The sequence below is a fragment of the Camelus dromedarius genome, chromosome 2 (genome assembly GCF_036321535.1).
Source record: "Camelus dromedarius isolate mCamDro1 chromosome 2, mCamDro1.pat, whole genome shotgun sequence".
Classification (NCBI taxonomy): Eukaryota; Metazoa; Chordata; class Mammalia; order Artiodactyla; family Camelidae; genus Camelus; species Camelus dromedarius.
This window is the reverse complement of record NC_087437.1, coordinates 83,443,374-83,461,505: the sequence shown is the minus strand read 5'-3', so window position 1 is coordinate 83,461,505 and position 18,132 is coordinate 83,443,374. Positions and strand designations below refer to the sequence as shown.

Here is an 18,132-nt window from a genome sequence, read left to right as displayed (position 1 = left end):
GAGGAGCTGCACCCACTGGCTGTGACCCCCAAAGTACCTGACCTCCCAAAGCCTCAGTTCCTTTACGTGTGAAATAGAGGCGGTTGCCCCAAACCTCACAGGGTGACTTTGAGGATGAAAGGAGACACTGTACCCAAAGCTCTTGGAGCAATGATGGCACGTGGCTGTGTTATAATTATGACTTTACCTGCCAGCCCTTGATATTACCTGTGAGCTCTTAAAAGCAGAGTCTATGTCCACCTTGTCTCCGCAGGGCCTAAACCACTAAAGCACCCAGCACACAACAGAGGCTCAAGAGACATTTGGAAGAACGGATGAAAACCCCTGTAACCCTTCACTTGAACCCAAACACTAGACGTAACTACAGATCAGTCACTGTCCTGGGCCAGTGAGCCTCCTCCACCCTGTCCTATTCCTCTCCCAAGCCAGTGAACAGAAATATTCTCCCCAAATCACTCCCGTCCTGGAGCCACCTCCTCCCTCATCCCACCCAGATGGAAAACACTCAGCAGGGCAGTTGCCTCAGAAGAGGAGAGGGAATCGTGAGAGTCACTCAGCTCCTCTCCGCAACCATGGGAAGTGGTCTGCCTCACTGGTTAGGAGCATGGGCCCTGGAGGAAGAGCTCAAGAAATATCAGATAAAAACTTTTTTTTTTGAAATGTTAAGATTTGCCTTAGAGCAAGAAATAATACACAATAATATATGTATTCATAAGTGCTATCTTGGTGGCTCATGTGCCCTGAATGACACCAAACTGACAGGGAAACTAGTACTTCAATTTAATAAATGCATTACTCATAATCACACCCATTATATGGGAGAGGCTGCGTGCCAGGCCTTGAATGAGGCTCTCACATGTATTTCATCCATTCATTCATTCACTCATCCCACAAACATGTGATGAGCCCTTCCCTGCCCAGGCACCATGCTAGGCACCGGGGAAAGAGCATCGAACAAAACAAAGACCTGCTCTGATGCAGCACATTCCAGAAGAGAAGACAAACACCTGAGAAGGGAGAAGAGACAATAAACACAATCAAGACAGTCTAGTGAGGCAAGAGGGATGAAATAAAGCAGCAAATAATGTCAAGTGGTGAATTCGATGGAGGAGGGAAATGATGCTCCTGGAACCGGGGGCAGGGTATGCCTGGAGTAAGAGGTGCTATTTTACCCCAGGATGGTCCATTAAACCTTACTCGGCTAAGGTGACATGTTGGTAGAGACTTAAGGAAATGAGCGAGCCAGCCATGTGACTACCTAGGGAGAAAGGATTCAGCTGGAGGAAAGAGCAAGTGCAAAGGTCCTGAGGCTAGAAGGTGTCTGGCAGGCTGAGGGACATAGGTAGGCCAGTGTGGCAGGACAGTGAGTGCAGGTGGGAATGAGGGGAAGGGAGGGAAGGTGAGCAGGCAGCAGAGGACATTACAGGGTCTTCTGGACCATTTCAAGGACTTTGGTTTTTATTCTGTGTTTAATAGAAAGTCACTGGAGGTCTGGGCAAAGGGTGCACAGGATCATAAAAGGATCAGTATGCTTGTTATGTCAGAAAGTCTGCAAAGGGGACACCAGATAGGAAGCTTTTGTATACATGTGTCTAAGAATTTTGTCCTGAACAACCAGAAAAATGGAGACACATTTGCATGAAGAAGGAGGCTGGGGACAGGGTGGGACATGGGATTTTGGTTGGGGGAATATTAAAGTTATGGCATCTTCTACCTTTCCAGGGGAGACATAGAGTGGGCAGATGGATTATGAGTCTGGAGCTTAGAGATGGGGGCTAGAGATCTAACACAGCATTTAAAATACATCACTGTAGAGGGTATTTGAAACCTTGGGAGGGAATGCTGACTCATCAAAGAAGTCCAGGAAACGAGCCCTATATCCTAACTAACAAAGGTGGGACGACTGAGGACAAGACAGTAAAGGGGATGAAGAAGCCGCTCAGTAAGGTGGTGAGAGGACCAGGAGAGGGTTGCACCCTAGAAGCCAGTGAAGAAGGCGGGGGTGACCACTGTGTCAAACACTGATGACAGGCAGACTGAGATGGGGTTCAGAGCTGACCACCTGACAAGGTAGAAGTGACCTGGAGAGTAGTTCTAGAGGAATGGTGGGGAGGAAAGCCTGCTGGGAGGGGTTCCCAAGAGCAGGAGAGAAGAGGAAAGGAAGACAAGGCATTGTGGCAGGGTCCCCAAAAATGTCTACCTCCTAATCCCTGCCACCTATGAATAGGTAGGTTACATGGACAAGGTAACTCAAGGCTGCAAATGGAATTAAGGGTGCTGATGGGAAGATTATTCGGGATTACTGGGAAGGCCCAATGTAACCACAAGGATCCTTAAAAGTGGAGGACGGTATTGGAAGAGAGAACCAGAGAGTGCAGCAAGAGAAAGACCAAGCTCCTCGGTGCTGGCTTTGAAGACGGAGGAAAGGGCCATGAGCCACTGGGCGCAGGTGGCCTCTGAAGCTGGAAGAGACAAGGAAATAAAATTTCCCCTAAAGCCTCCAGAACGAACACAATCCTGCTGACACCTTGATTTCAGCCAAGTGAAACCCCAGGACTTCTGAACTGCAGAACAAGATAATATACTTGTGTTGCTCCGAGCCATTGAGTTTGTGGTAATCTGGTAAGCAGCAATAAAATGACACACAGCCATCTTGCCCAAGGAATTTCACTATAAAGGAAGCATCAAAGTAACATTTTAAAATCCTTACCACCTACAAGGTCAGCATTATGATGTCCATTTTAATAAAGAAGAAATCAAAACTGAGATCAATAACTTGCCCAAGGACATGCAGCTTGCAAATGACAGCAGCTGAATTCAAACCCAGGTTTGTTAGTCCCCAAGCCACGGAGACACGATACCATTACAGGGGTGGTCCTCGCCCCGAGACCCCATGTTTGGCGGACATACCAGCCAGGCTGCTGCTGGAGCAGGAAGGAAAGGGTGAGGAGGGCTCCAGGCCTCCCACTGCAGCCACCACACCCACCCCTGCCCAGAGCGACTCAGCTTTTCTATTTCATATATTGGGCATTTATGCCAGATTTCATTAGAAGAATTTCACTGATTAAAAAGTCAATCAACATACAACTTGAAAAATGTTGCAGGACACAGTGCTGTCTTTCTCATTCCAGAAGACTCAGAACTTCTCTTGTGAACTGTGATCAGGATGGGTGTTACGACCAGTGGGCACTGCTCTGCCTCCTCCAAGCCCCACACCTCGAGGACCACCATGCAGCCCGACCTTCTCGGGCAGGGCAAGGGGCCAGATGTCAGCCTGAGGAGCCCAGCCCTGGCCTCAGAGACCATGGATGGCTTAGTCTTTGGCTTAAAAACAATCAGCCAAGAGCAGGGCCGGCTCTTCCTGAAAAGGGCCAGATAATAACTGTGGTTTGTGGGCCACGTGGTCCAGGTGGCAACTAGGCCAGTTTGCTGACCGCTGACCAAGAGCATAAAAAAAAAAAGGGTACCTTTACTGTTGTATTTATTCAAGTCCCCTATGACACGGACACCCATAAAAAGGGAGATTGTTTCTCCCAGCTACGGCAGGCAGGCAAAGATTTTACAATCAAGAAAGAGCCACAAGGCAGTGAGCGAGAATTAGATACTAATTACAACTTTAAGACACAAGAAATACAAAAACAATAGCCCTGTGCAAGTCTACCAGGTGACTTAGAATCTTTGGAATGGTTTGAATCAACTATTATCCTTTTACCACTGAAGGAAATTAAATTGAAGTTTTGTAGGAAAAGGTATAAAGTTTAATTATGCAGCTGTTCTTATTTCTCTAAGATTTCTTCGCAGCAGCCTCACCTGCGGGGTTTGGCTCTGATCCCACCCAGGCTAACAGCTCAAAGACATGCTGTCTCAGCAGCAGGTGCCAACAGGCCAGCACATGCTCCATCCAGCACAGGTCTCCCCAGAGCCTGCAGGGTGACTATTCTGGTGACTGTATGCGGGGAAGGGAAGGGCGCGCGGACAGTCTACCGCACAAGCACAAGCACAAGCAAAAGGGATCAAACTGGAATTTTACCTACAAAAAAGCTAAGGAGTCCCCGGCCGTGGGCTGCCTAGGTGACCTACGACCCAGCACTGACCACTGTCTCGGACCTGGTGAAGCTGCCAAGGCCGTGCCTTCCACATTTACTCTAGAGAAGTCAGCGGTCACTGAATCCATACTTCATTCCTGTCGAACTTGGATTATATTCGGAGACAGGTGGTATGGAAAATGAATCTAACATTTGCTCAGCTCACTTCCACGAGTACCGACCACCAGGGCTCCCTCAGAAGCTCCCCGCACCAGCTACATGGAATGAGAGCCACCCGCCCACAGTCTCTTGGATACGTTCCCAGGGGACCAGGACACAAACGCTAACCTTCAAGCCAAACTCCTCGCCGGAGAGGCACGCACCACGGCAGCCCGTACCTTCAGCGTAAACTCCTGTGCCGGCCTCCCGATCCTGTCCTCGGCCTCCACGCTGTACTCCCGCGCCAGGGGCACCATCGGGCGGTACAGGTGCCAGTGCTTCTCTCCCTCCAGCTGCAGGATGAAGACCTGCGGAGCCCAGGGCCCGGGAGTGTCAGGGAGCCTCCTGACGGCTCACAGGCAAAGTGCTCCTAGCGTCTCCCCTCCCGGGGCTTAGACAAATTACAAATCTCAGATGAAAAATAAAAATGAAAGGTCACAGATGCATTTCACTCCACACTAAAATACAAGTTACCACTACCAGTAATCACTTTTAAAACCAGGTCATCATGAACCCTGACACTGGAAGACTATTCATTCTTTTCACTTTCATAAAGCCTCACAAGAGTTCTTTATATTCCACCATCCAGCCCACTATCACATCCCCTTAAATCTCCTATCAGACAGTAGAAAGCCTATAATCTCTGATGGAAAAGCCAAGCTTCAGATACTACTGGGTGTCTAAAATCCTGACTATAATCCCTGGCACAGAGGAAAACTTCAAGTTTTTTAATTCTTCATTCAACCAAAGATATTTTAAAGTTCTGTTAAAAAATTTAAAAAAAAACTTTTGGAAAACGTCTTGATATCAAATTGCTCTCAAAGGAGGAAAAAACAGGTTTTTTCTAACTAATAACTCTATGTTCACACATTGTATTAGTACAAAAATAAAATTACAAAATACCTAAGCCAAAGAGTTAACTTTTTTTGGCAGCCACATGAGAGTGAAATCAACACTTGTCAAGGTGCCAGAGCTTAAGTGAAACCATGACCTTCATTCGAGCTTCCACAAGATTTTCACAAATGGAAAAAATATATATATTTTTGGCAGTTACAGAAAAAGGACAAAATGAAAGCAGATGGAAGGATTACTTGTGACCCCACCTTATTAAAGACCATACGTTGTGAAATTAAGGAAAAAGGCCAATCACACTTTTCTGTAGATAAATTCAATAAATACCTGCTTCATAAGAATGTGTGGCTTTTTCTATTAGGAAATAATTTCTCCCCTTTCCGAAGGAGCAGGAAACCAGTTTGGTGGGATTAATTTTGGCCCCTCACCGAAGTGAGGGAGGTCTAGCTCTCCAGAGCCCGCACAGGAAGAGTGGGCGAGACCCAGCTGGTGAGCTGAGCTGAACCCTACGACCCCCTGACCTGGCAGCAACTCCCTCCTCCCGGAGCCCAGCAGTTTCCTCCCCTCTCACCTCGACATCATCATAATGGGGCGGCAGGCCTTGAGCTCCTGCAGGCGTCATGTACACATTTGAGCCAACCAAGGAGCCAAAGTAGCATTCCAGCTTCTCCTGGATCCTCCAAAGCTCATCCTTAAAAAAAAGGGAAAGAAAGGTGGAGGAGGAAGAGGTGAAAAATACATTAGAAGTAAGAGGAGAACATGATCCTATTTACTCAGCAAGTCTTTAATGCACAGCTGCTATGTTCCAGACACCGGGAATTCAGCCGTGACCGAGCCAGCACCTCTGCCCTCAGGACCCTTCCGTGCAGCGCAGCACAGCAGAGAAGAGGTGGCAGATAAACAAGGCAACTGCGAGGCAGGCAACAGGGAGTCACGAAGGATTTTAAACAGGACAAAGATATGGCCCAATTCTCGTTTATAAGAGTTCCCTCCGGCTACGGTGTGGAGAATGGATGGTAGAAAAGTGAGAGAGGGCAATCAGGAAGCTACTAAGGCAGCAGCGTAAGGGGGAAGTGACCAGAGTGGTGGTGTCACTGAACCAAACTTGGGTCTGCCCGCTGCCCGCACATGCGCAGTAAAGCCAATCTACTGGCACCGAGTGGTGGTGAAGGAAAGCATAGGGTTTACTACAAAGGCGCTAATACAAGGAGTATGGGTGGTTCCTGCTCTAAAACCCCGACTCCCTGAAGGGTTTCAGCAAAGCATTCTTAAAGGTGACGTGGGCAGTCCCAGGGTATGTGATCAGCTGGTGCACAATTCTGTGATGGGCGATGGTGAGGTAACAGGGCGGTGTCACAGGGGTTAACAGTATTAATCTTTAGGTGCCAGTAGGTCTGGGGGTTATGTGCCCATGATTATCAAGTAGTTAACTTCTCCCATTTGGTGGTGGTTTTAGCATCTGCAAAACAACTCAGGAAATGTGCATCCGATACTGTTATCTGGGTAATTCAGAGAGGAGCTACAGCAGAGGATGTGGGGGAGGGGTCTGCTTGATTACAGGAGAGATGAGCAGCAATGCTGAGATGTGCTCTAGAAGCAGCACTGACAGGACCCCTGATGGCCCAGCTACAAAGGGGTGTGAGAGGGGACAGACAAATACTCTTGGGCTTTTGACTGAGGCAGTTGGTTAGCTCCTAGTTCCACTGAAATGGGAGATTTGCTAAAGAACAAGTTTTCAGGGAGAAAACAGAAAAGCTGTACCTCAGAAATGTTAAGTCTGAGCTGCTAAGACCCCCATGTGGAGACATTTTTAAGGAAGCCTCTGGCTGGCGAAGTCTGAAGTTCCGGCAAGCTGTAAGGGCTGGGATTTACACTTGGAGACCAGCCCACACAGCACTGGTATTAGAGTAATGGGAGCAGAAATGACAGCTTAGGAAGAGGGTACAGATGGAGAAGGGGGCTCGGAGGTGAGTCATGCTCCCTCCCTCCGGCCCTCGTCAGCTCCCCAGGGCCTGACCCAGAGAGGAGCCACCACCCCTGCGAGGGAGAAACTGATCTTCCCAAGGCAGGTGAGGAGCAGAGAGGCCCAACCTGGCCACGTGGGTGCCAGCACTTCCCACAGGCCAGACACTATCTCCGAGGGCTTTACTTCACACTGTAGTTCTACCCCTCTCCCAGCAACTCTCTCTTGGATTCAAATCCACGCAGCCTGGCTGCAGAGCCCACACCTTCGCCACGACTCCACACGGCCTCTCCAGGGGACTGTCTTAGAGAAGAGTCACCTACAAAGAACACTGTGGGGCCCCACGTTTCAAGCATATGAATGTCCAGTGCCTGGCACTCAGAAGACGTTGAAGTATTTAAATATTTGCTAAGGAAACCAATGACCACGGCTTGGGAGTCAATCCTGCCACTGGAGTGAAAAGAAAAATCTGCAGTATTACAAATACCAAGTGGGGAAGACCTGGGTCAGCATGAAAGAAGCTTTGCGAGACATCTTTATATAGGCCACCTGGCTACTCTGCATCTCAGGGATTCTATTTAGCACAGGAAGGATAATAATCTAATGGCATCTGAATAGCTCCAAAGAGTTAGCAGATCTCCCAAGCAGCCTAATGGATACCTGGCTCTGTAATTCCATTTATACAGTAACTGGAACCAGCTTCTCTCTCCCTGCTTCCCCTCTCCCCACCCCCAGCCTCCTCTGATGGCCCTAGTGGTGTCTCAGAACCTTGAGTGACCTTTATGGCTCCTAACTCAAGCTTCTGGGTCTGGAATTGAGGCGTACACGTCTCTTTTCTTCTTAAAGGTTACTGAAAACCCTATCCTTTGTACAGTTTTTCTCTCGGACCTCTAGCTTCCGAATCTGGCAAGTGTGGTCCACTAGAAAGAGATCTGGAGTCAAACCACGTCAGTCCAAGCTGTAGTTACAAGCTAGGTGACTTCACCTTCTCTGTTTGTAAAAGTGAAGACTCCCAGCCTAAGATGGTGGGGAACAGCATAAAACTCATCTCAGATCCTATCTAAAATGCAAAGCAGTATACAAATGTTACAGTTTCACCAGAGCTGACTTAGGCAAAAACAAGGCTACTGAAATCTGTCTCCTTTAACTCCTGTCTCCCAGCTATGTCTGGAGATGCCAAGGAGGACCCCAGGACAATGGGAAAGCGAGGGAGGAGCACCTCCTCTCTCCACTGACCTACCAGCAGAATCAAAGCCGAATGCAACGGCTAAGCCCAGAAGCCCATGTTCATGCCTAAAGAAAAGCAAAAACAAGCATGCCAAAAGCCCTACTGTAACTCAGTTAACATCTTTAAACATATGGTTAGGAAAATGCCCTAAATCTGGAGTCAGAAGTCCTTCCTTAGTAGCTATCGAAGTCCCATTTGTGAACTTCAACGGAGACCACAGCGACTGCTCTAATGATTTCAAATGTCTGCTGCAAAGACTGACAGTGAACACACGTGTTAAGTATTTGGTAAATTCAAGTGGACTTTTGATATACAGATCACACAAAGCAGATGGGCAACAACCTCTAGGTTGTTCATTTCCAGACTAACTAGCATAAGCTGTGCACATTCTGGGACCAGATAAAGAAAGGGCTGACTGTTCACTCTGACAGTCTCTCACCCTGGCCAGTGAGGAACTGCTCCAGACTTTCTCTATCCTGAGAGCGCTACGTCCACTAGTAAACACACACACGCAACACGAAATCACCACATAACAGAGTACTTAGAACCCAGCAAGCGGGTGAGCTCCTGCAGCTGACAGGTTTCTCAGGTCCTGGTGGTGGAGAGAGAAAACAAACAGGAAGCACTCTCGTCTGGCCTGGGGGCGGACTGGAGACTGGGACAGTGCATCCTTCCTGCTTTAATGAACACGGCTAAGAGCTGAGTCAACAGGGCACAGGGAATGCGTTCGGCCACTGGAAATTGGGGAGGAGGAATGTGCAGCGCTTAAGCAGATGAGCAGAGAGCCCAGGATGATTCTGAAGCACAGAAACGACAGCCGCAGAGGACCCCCCCACACACACCAAACAATAACTTCCCGCTGGTCTGCAACCAAATTACATGTAATCAACCCCACCGGTCTTTTCCAGTCATAGTTCTTAGGCGTTGAAAAACCACTCTTAAAAAAAAAAGTACTGATTCTAGCCAAGTAGAGTCAAAGACTAGCTCAGAGCGAAGTACCCTGTTGTCCATATTTTCTGAATGCAAATCACCACTTGGTCTGGCAAGTGATTCATAAATTCCTTTTGGGTGCTAGGGCCAAAAGGCTGGCATTGCAGGGGCATTTCAACTGCTCAGGGCTGCATGAGATGGAATATCTGGAGTGAGGACTTGTACTGAAAAGTTTCAGAATACTTTTACTTTATGCAAGAGTACAAACAGGTTCAGGAGGCCGTGGACAAAAAAGGGAAAGGCATTCACGAGATGAGTGAGGCCTAATGGATCTAACAAGGCACCTCGAATTCAGTCATGAGAGGCATTCCTGGTAGCTGGTGACAAGGCCCTGGGAGCCACACAGCCAGAACCCAGCCCCTCGATGTGGGACTTCACGCACTGCTCTCCCCCTCCTCCCGTGCTGACGGGGCAATTCAGCCACGGGTCACAGAAGGGGATTTCTGAAGGGGCATAAACTTTTACCTAAGAACAGGCCCTCAGTTGCTCTGGGCTACCTGTCACATAAAGATTTCAGACCTCTGTGAGAGCAGATTAGCTCATCCTAGGTCTACGTTTTACAAACACAAAAAATGAGCACGGGGCGGAGGGTGGGGTGCAAATTATTCCTCAAATGTCAACCACTGATGGAGAATAAAGAAAAGTTAGCCAGTCTTTCCAACTGGCAAATCAAAGCTACCGTCCACCTATGACTGCCCCCAGCAGCAGTTCCAGGGCCCTGCCCCTGAGCCAGGTGGCTCTTAAGAAGGGTGAAGTCTCTTTCTTCAACATGCAGCTGCTATGTGTTCTGGTCACTGCTCCAAAGCCTCTGATTTGGCAAATGGAGGCAGCAGAGGGAGGCAACTTCATGAAGAAAATGATCACCTTGATGCTATCATGCCTTAAATCATAGTGATGGGACAAACCAGAGATGCCTACCATATAGCAAAACATACACCAGCCCACGGAGATGCTCCTGGAGCTGTCATGTCACTTTAACAAACTTTATAAACTTGCAATATAATTTAATTTTTGCAGCTCAGTGACACGTAGCCATGTCCACCCCAAGCTGTTAGAGATCCTGTTTAGCCAAAAGGGAACACAAATCACTGAAGCTGGAGTGCATCTGAAGACCAGACAGGTGCTACCGCTTCTCAAACTCAACTGATGGCAGGAGGCTAATCATGATCAAACCCCTGAGCTGATCAGCGGCCAAGTGTTAGTGCTTCAATACAGATGAGGCCCCTGCACTGTGGAGACCCATTACCTTGAATCTCTGAGGTTGGTGAAACTGAATTGTTGCCCTTTTCTGGTCGAAGTCTTTTCTCAGCTGAAGGAAGTGCACTTTGCCATCTTTATTTAAAACCTTTTTCTTTCCACTGACACAGCGGCAGACGTTGACGTCCCTCCCGTAGTACACACCCTGGCGGCACAGGCTCTTCAGGTCTGAGAGCCTGAACAGGGACTGGTAATATGTGGCCAGCGCTAGGTCATCTCTCTGGATGAGAAGGGGCTTCTGCTCCCAGAATTCCTGGAAAAAAGTCTCTGCCTTGACAGGAGAGATTAAACTTTCAAAGAGGCCACTGGGGCTGTCAAAGTTCAAAGGGGAAGGCCCCCCGGCCACCTCCACCTTCACCTGCTTACAGGGAACAGGCCCCTCTTCCTGCCCATTTGCTGCAGGCTTCGCTTTCTTCGGCATTGTCTTCAGCACAACGCTGCAAGGAGCCGCAAACCTGCCAAAAGGACAAAACACACGTGTTTGGGTTTCCCAGTGCCGGCGTCAGGAGTGCACACACAACAAGCACACGGACTCTTCCTCAGCCAAGGCCATTTCCTCCAGGATAAGATTCAGCAGGAAGCCAACACCACTTCTTCCAAGATATGACTCAGCCTCAAACACCACTCAGATCACATTCACAGAAAGGAAAGCATGTTTCTCCTGTACACAAGCACTAAGTCACAGAATGCATTACTTACTAGGAGGTATAATTATCCCAAATTAAACAATTCAATGGCCTCAGCAGTTCCGAGTCAGTTTTAGCCTATGGCCATTGACAAAGCAAAGTCGAAATCTTATATTTGGCTTTAATCAGCACCAGGTCCCAACTCTAATTAGATGCACTGAGTTAAAAACACTTGACCTAGAACTACCAAGGGCTGCTTTCCAGGCCACTGGGGCCAGTGGTGCCACCTGGTGGCTGAAGCAAGAAGTAGCTTGCTCCCAAGTCTTCCTCAAGCACCTGGGCCACCTTACTTCCAACCTCAGCTTATTGCTAAAAATTGACACTTTACCAGAAACCTCCCATTAAAAAATAAAACAAGAAACTAATTAGGAGCTGAAAAATGAAGAGTAAATATAGTTATATCCCAAGCCTTTTAAAAGTTGTAACTTTTTAACTAACATAAGACACAACAAATAGCAACATCATTAACCTCTAACACAGCACTCCTCCCTCTGGCTTTCACAGGCACACACATCCCCCTGGGCACCTAGATGTCAGGTGGGGCTTGAGAGTCTGCATCTCTAACAAGCTCACAGGTAATGATGCTGCCTCTGGGCCACAGACCACACTTGAGTTGTAAGAGAAGCAACCCTCCTAAGTGTTACCAAAGGTCTCTCAGAATTGCCCCAAACCACAACTGCCGTCACACTTACAATACAGGTGTCCTTCATCTACACTTCAAGAACAGTACTTCAAAATATATGAATTTCCTGAAACTGCAAAATTCTATTTTACAGTACATTTTTTCCCCATAGGAAAGCTAGGGTGGAGGGGATTCACTGCTTTAACCAGATTCTTAAAGGAGTCCCCATCCCCTTAAAAGGTTAAAAACCACTGTGCTTACGAAAACCACTTTTTCCCAGAGACCAGTAACTTATTTATAAATGTTATGCTCTTCTATTTTATGGGGTTATCAGAATTGCAAGAACAGTTTTCTGCTCTTTTATCATTATAACTAAGCTGTATTTCAGGTACACTGTGGACTGAGTAGAATGAATGGTCTGGCCTGGGAAGCAGGCAGCAGAACGTGTCACACTTACGACAACTCACATATAAATTTAGAATTGATTAAGTTCAGAATAAATCTAGAAAATAAATTTAGAAGATCCCTTTGTCCAGCGTAACCAGCCCAATGGTCACTTAGTGGCCGCCGTGGTTATCAGATTGTCGACGTTATCGCAGAGATGGTGTGCAAGTGACCCTTGTTTTACTCAATAATGGCTTCAAAGCACAGAAGTAGTGATGCTGGCAATTCAGATATTCTCTTACTGTGCCTAATTTATAAGTTAAACTTTATTGTAGGTATGTATGAATAGGAAAAAACTCTATTATATATAGAGTTCAGTACTATCCAGTTTCAGGCATCCACTAGGGGTCTTGGCACATTATCTTCCACGGATAAGCGGGCACAAATATATAAAACTCTCTAGAAGTCTCGTTCTAGCTTCTAAATTTTGAACCCACAAATAGCTCAGTTCCTTCAAAAGACCAAGTGCTTTTGGTAGGGAAACACAGGACCATGGCAGGAAACTAATACAAACTGATTCTGAAAGCTTCCCTTGAATGGGTAAGGGCTTAAGCTTAAAAGCTTTTTCCCTTAAACTTAGGGGGAAAAACAAATTTGGTGCTTTAGGATTTATCATCAATGAGGCACATTTTCTGAAAATGCTTCCTATTCCTTTTCAGTGAAACAGACCAGCTTGATTTCTCAACTGAAGAATCAAGGCTTCAGTGAGACAAAATATTGCTAGAACTTGGAACCCAGAAATGTAGAAATACAAAAAGATGAAAACAGATTCAGTCAATAGCCCTGCTTATGCAGAAAATTTACTTGTTATCCTTTGAAACGCCAGCATGTGGCCGAGAGTGTTCTCACCGCCATAAACTGATAATAGGAACTCACTGAGCCTCAACTCTACAAACGATGGGGGTTATGAAGATCACCTGCATTCCTTCTGGGCGTCAGGAACTTTGATGTCTGCCAGGCAAGAAGGTCCTACCTGATCAGCCCCCAGTAAAAACCCTGGGCACTGAGTGTCTAATGAGCTTCCCTGGCTGGCGGCACTTCACATGCGTTGTCAGAATTAGCGGCTGCAGCAATTGTGCACTTGGTCTTCTTTCGCTGTAATAAATCAGCTGTGAGTCCTAGCAAATCACCGACCCTAGGGGTTGTCTTGGGGACCCCCTGACACATTGCTCACATTTAATTTTTAAAAACTGTTAGGTTGGCTCAGAAGGTTTGGATCATTAAAGGTACCCTATAATGAAAAAGTAATTTCATATTCAGCCACACATCTCTTATCCCTCACAACCTGTCAGTTAAAATTTATTTAAGGGATGTGAGCAGCAGGAAGATGCAAACAAAAGGCCTGTTTTCTTTAAGCATAATAGATGAAAACAGCATAAGCATACTCACCAGGAAGAGTGAAAAAAAATGTGCAAAATACTTCAGCCAAAAATAAAATCACTTGGCGCTTTTTTCCCATCTCCAATCACTGACAAAATAAACCGCAACAGTGCATAACAAATGCTTTTGTTAGAACATAAATTTCAGTACTTATACTGCCAAAAGTTACATCATTTACTGCTTATGTTCATATTGAAATGATCTGTGGCTTAATTGGAACCAAGCTTAGAGGTTACTGGGTAAACATACTATTTCTCTGATTCTCACTCTATCCATATTGTAAGACAAACATTTTAACAGCTTTTGGAAGGTGGAGAGGACAACACAGGACACAGCCCACCACAATAAACATACAAAAATAATAAGCTGCATCACAATTTCAGAAATGTAAAAAAAAAAAGTGTGTCTTGGAATCTAAGAAATACAAGAATTAAGCAAGGGAATGCTTTGTCTAGAAAAGTACAGCCAACACAAGCCTGCCTCTAAACCGCACGGACCACCCAAACAGAAGAGTAAATATTTTTATAAAGCTGGGGGCGGGGGGGGGAGCAAGTTTTTAAAAAGCAATTGTTTCCACTTTGAGTTAACTATAGCATTAAAATGTAAAAAGTCTAAAGATTCAAGGTTCGTATTTTACTAACTGCCCCCAGATAAAAAACACCAGCTAATGTAAACAACTTTGAAGGATTAAACTCCACAAGAAAATCAGTACTGGTACCCATTCTACAGCAAACAAATATACATAAAGCCTTTATATTTTTAAGTGTCCCAACCTTCTTCTCTATGGAGAACCTTCTTCTCTGAGAAGTCCTAACACAAGACAGCTATCCGCACATTCCCAGAGCCTAGTACAGAGTATGGCATGTAAGTCCTCAATAAACATTTGCTGAATAAAGTCTTTTTCCCCCTCTTTCATCTTTTGTATACAATTTTAGAGAAAAATCTCAAAAGCCTTACACAAAACAGAGTGGGGGGGGCAGATGGTTTGTTCAGTGGGGATTATTCGGATGGCAGCTGTAGCCTGGGTATTTAAAAGTACTGTCAGAGCTGAGAGGCCTCTTAGCCACCAGTGGTCATTACCAAGCAGGGAAGGGAGGCGTGTCTTTATAATCTCCAGAGCTGTGTTTTACAGAGTGTAGTCAAGTGACCAGGAACGCTTGTTAGCATGCAAATTTCTGGGCCCCATATCAAGCCTACTGGATTAGCAATTCTGGTAGCTAGGGCCCAGAAATCTGCAGTAACACAGTATCAAAAAAAAAAAAAAAAAAAAGGAGGAGGAGAGGAAGGAAAAAAAGAAGTTAAAAAAAAAAAGTAACCACCTAAAACATTTCTCTTAGGCCCACGTTAAAGTTTATCAAGTCAGGGAGGGGAAAGTGGTTCTCCTATTGACTTAAAGCTGTGATTGGTACTTATGTTTTTGGTTCTGTTTTAGGAAGAATGCGTCATATCTCATTAATGTATTTTAGTAACCATGAGGTTACAAAGGAGGAGGGCAGAGAGGCAAAACTATCCAAGCCGATGGTGGAAGAAGCTGGGTAAATCAGGCTCTTCCACTTAAAGATGAGACCGGTGAAACGAAAGGCCTGGCGCTGGATTTACAGCTTGTCAGTGAAGTAATCAGAGCCTGCGATTCCCAGGCCTGTACGTCCTGAAAACACAGTGACCAACCTGGTCTAATTAACCCGATGGACGCCAACAGTCGGGCAGCCGTCCTAGGCACATTCGGTGACCCATGAATGAAGCGGAGGGGTAGGCTGTAATTTTAAAGTCAGGGTGTGGTGGGAGAGACGCAGCTTCCGAAGCCCGCACTTCAGGTTTCCCAGCAGTAAAGCCCGGCTCTTAGGCCCCACCTGCCGCCCAGGTGCGGCGCCCACGTGGTGGCCGCGCTCCCGGAGAACCCGCCGCGCCGGCGCGAAGGCGGGCACCACCCTCCATGCCAAGCCTCCAAACTTTCCACGTGCTCGTCCTGTCTCCAGACCACAGGCCGAGCACGTACCTACACGCTCGGCGCCCAGGCCATTCGCGACCCTAGTCCCGGATCCCGGCGGCGCCAGACCCGGCGTGTCCAGCGTCCCCGTCCCCGGGATAGTGGAGCGCGTCGGCGCGCGTCCCCCATACCGCAACCACCAGCGCCCGCCGGCCCGGGCCCGACCGCACCGAAGCTCCCGGCCCGAGTCCGGGGGCCGGCCCTGAAGTCCTCCCCCTCCCAACCCCGACCTTGCGTCACCCGCACTAGCGCCTCGGCGCCCGGAGGATGAGCACGACCGCCGGTACCCGCGGCGCGGGGCAGCGGGCGGGGATCGCTCCACTCACCGGGCTCGGCCTGTTGCGCGCGGGTGCGAGCCGAGCCGGGGGCGGGGCGCGGGCTGGGGGCGATGTGCGCACGCTCGGGGCGGGCCCTCCTGCTCCGTGCCCGCCTCCCGGCCGCGCCGCCGGCCGCCCGCGGTGGGGGTGCTTCCGGCACTCGGGTCCCGAGTGCGGTCAGGGCTCACGCCAGTACATTTCCTTCTTCGGTGTAAAAGGAAATAAATGAGGATTTTGTTGTTGTATTTTGAGTTGCGGCGGAAGGAGGCTCAGAATCTGGGGACGCATTCTAGTACAACCATGTTCCTTTAATGAATGAGAACCTGAGGCCGGGAGAGGGGAGGTGAGCTGCCCAGGTTTAGGGAGCTAGTGGTCCAGGTTCTCCATCACTTTCTTAGACACGCTGTCTGCTACGCTGTGCTGCTTTGTACTAAGACAGCTTTAATGTAAAATGTGTTGCTCCCGGAGAGAGAATGAATCCTGTTTTAAAAGAAAACTGTAAATTCTTGCAACTGTGGCTGTAGAAGCAAAGAACAAAAGCAATGATTTGACTAATTTCGGCCTAATACTGTCTCCTTTTGACTCATCAGGACTTAGAGGTTGAGAAGTTGGGACCAGTGGAAGGGAGTCAGTTACTCACCTCTGCCCTGGCCTGTGCCCTTCTTTGTTCTGTTGACAGCCAAAGAGGGCACAGAGGAAAGACGTCTTTTCATTCTGTTAACATGATTGAGACCAGCAGCTGTATCTGATGGTTAAGTGACACGTGAGCAAATGGAAACGAAGTATACATACCTTTATCTGACACTTGTCTAAAGTAACAGTAATAGTGTTAGGTAGTTGAGATAGAAATGAACACTGGGCAGGAGGAGAAGAAGGGGAAAGGAACAACCCAGAAAATGGCAGTGTCTGCATTCAGGAAAAGGGACTCCAGACATTTTTACTTTCTCTAAATAAGGGCCAGTAAAAGAAGCCAGTTAAAATCAAAGCACTGCAGCTGCGCATGGGAGGGGACCTGGTATAACTTGACCCGATAAACCTGCCCAAAACGGGATGGGTGTAACAGAGCACAGGGAACCTGAGTTGTCAATCAATCAATCAATCAATCATGAAACCAGGATATGAAAACAGGAAAAACAAAGGAATGGCGCCATGTTTCCTCTCTTGATTTGGCCTGCTCCCAATTCTCTGGAATGTAGATCTTTTGCTATTTTTTTTACTTCACTAATAAAAATCTTGCTTATATCACATTTTCTGTCTCTTGTCAAAAGAAAATTTTTTTCGGGTGACTAAGAACCAAGGTAATTCTTACTTTCCTTTTCCCGGTAACCATAGCAAGGCTTGAACTGAATTCTTCTGCTTTCTGGCACCATGCTAGGTGTTTCATAGACTCCTCACCACAAACTCCACTTTACAGTTTAGGAAAGTGAGTCAGGAGAGGTTAAGTAAGTGCACAAGGTCACACAGCTAGGAAGTAGCAGAAACAAGACTGGAGCCAAACCAGTCAGTCAACTGTTTAGTCCTTTCCCAGAGTGTTGTGCTTTCTGCCTCCCACCATCACCTGAAAGCTGCCGGGCAGATTCCAGTCAAGGAACTTGGAGTTCAGTTCAAATTTAGCCCTTTCAGAGAAGACTACGTAAAAACTCTACTCTACTTCACATGATGTTGGTAACATACCTTGTTCTTTATTTTTACTTCAAACCATCTCCTGAAGATAATATAGAGCAGTATGGATGTTACAGGGATTCAGAAAATGGTAAATTCTCACCCTTGTCCATTACATGGAAAAGCAGTACTTTGTGTCTGTCATAAAGAAAAGTTCCAATGTCAACACAAAAAACTATTTCTTGGCATATAGAATAGTACCTAGGATGTCTAACAGAACAAAGCACATATTGAAGTCAGCTCTGCTAGGGAAAATCATACATCGTATCTAGCAGTTCCCCTGATGCAAAATTAGTCTTTCAGTATTCTCTCTGATATTTTCATTATAGTCCAGATTTCTTAGTATGGCAAGCAAAAAAGTCATGATCTTCGGACCTAAACATGGTGCCTGGCATGTCTATAAAGCAAAGGAGGAAGGAGCGGATGTGAGGGAGATGGGGGTTGAGGGTGGCCAGTGGCTCATTAACTTGCCCAGGGAGCTTCTAGCATCTATGGCATTC

The 18,132-nt window shown here is 47.1% G+C and overlaps 1 protein-coding gene across 8 annotated transcripts in view; it reads right to left on the bottom strand.

The window, feature by feature from the left end:
- The window catches only part of RIOX2 (ribosomal oxygenase 2), a 29,389-nt gene extending 13,363 nt beyond the window's left edge, over positions 1 to 16,026 (bottom strand). For 6 of the 8 annotated variants that reach the window (XM_064496193.1, XM_031457389.2, XM_031457381.2 and 3 more), the window contains exons 1-4: positions 15,980 to 16,020; positions 10,524 to 10,989; positions 5,668 to 5,787; positions 4,424 to 4,552 (exon numbers count right to left, since the gene is read on the bottom strand). In XM_064496193.1, the coding sequence (XP_064352263.1) occupies positions 4,424 to 4,552; positions 5,668 to 5,787; positions 10,524 to 10,955 (681 nt within the window). In that variant the 5' untranslated portion in view covers positions 10,956 to 10,989; positions 15,980 to 16,020. Of the gene's footprint in view, positions 1 to 4,423; positions 4,553 to 5,667; positions 5,788 to 10,523; positions 10,990 to 15,893; positions 15,915 to 15,979 lie in introns of those variants that run through there. The other 2 variants (XM_064496218.1, XM_031457358.2) reach the window with 2 other exon arrangements.
- Between the last annotated feature and the right edge of the window lie 2,106 nt (positions 16,027 to 18,132).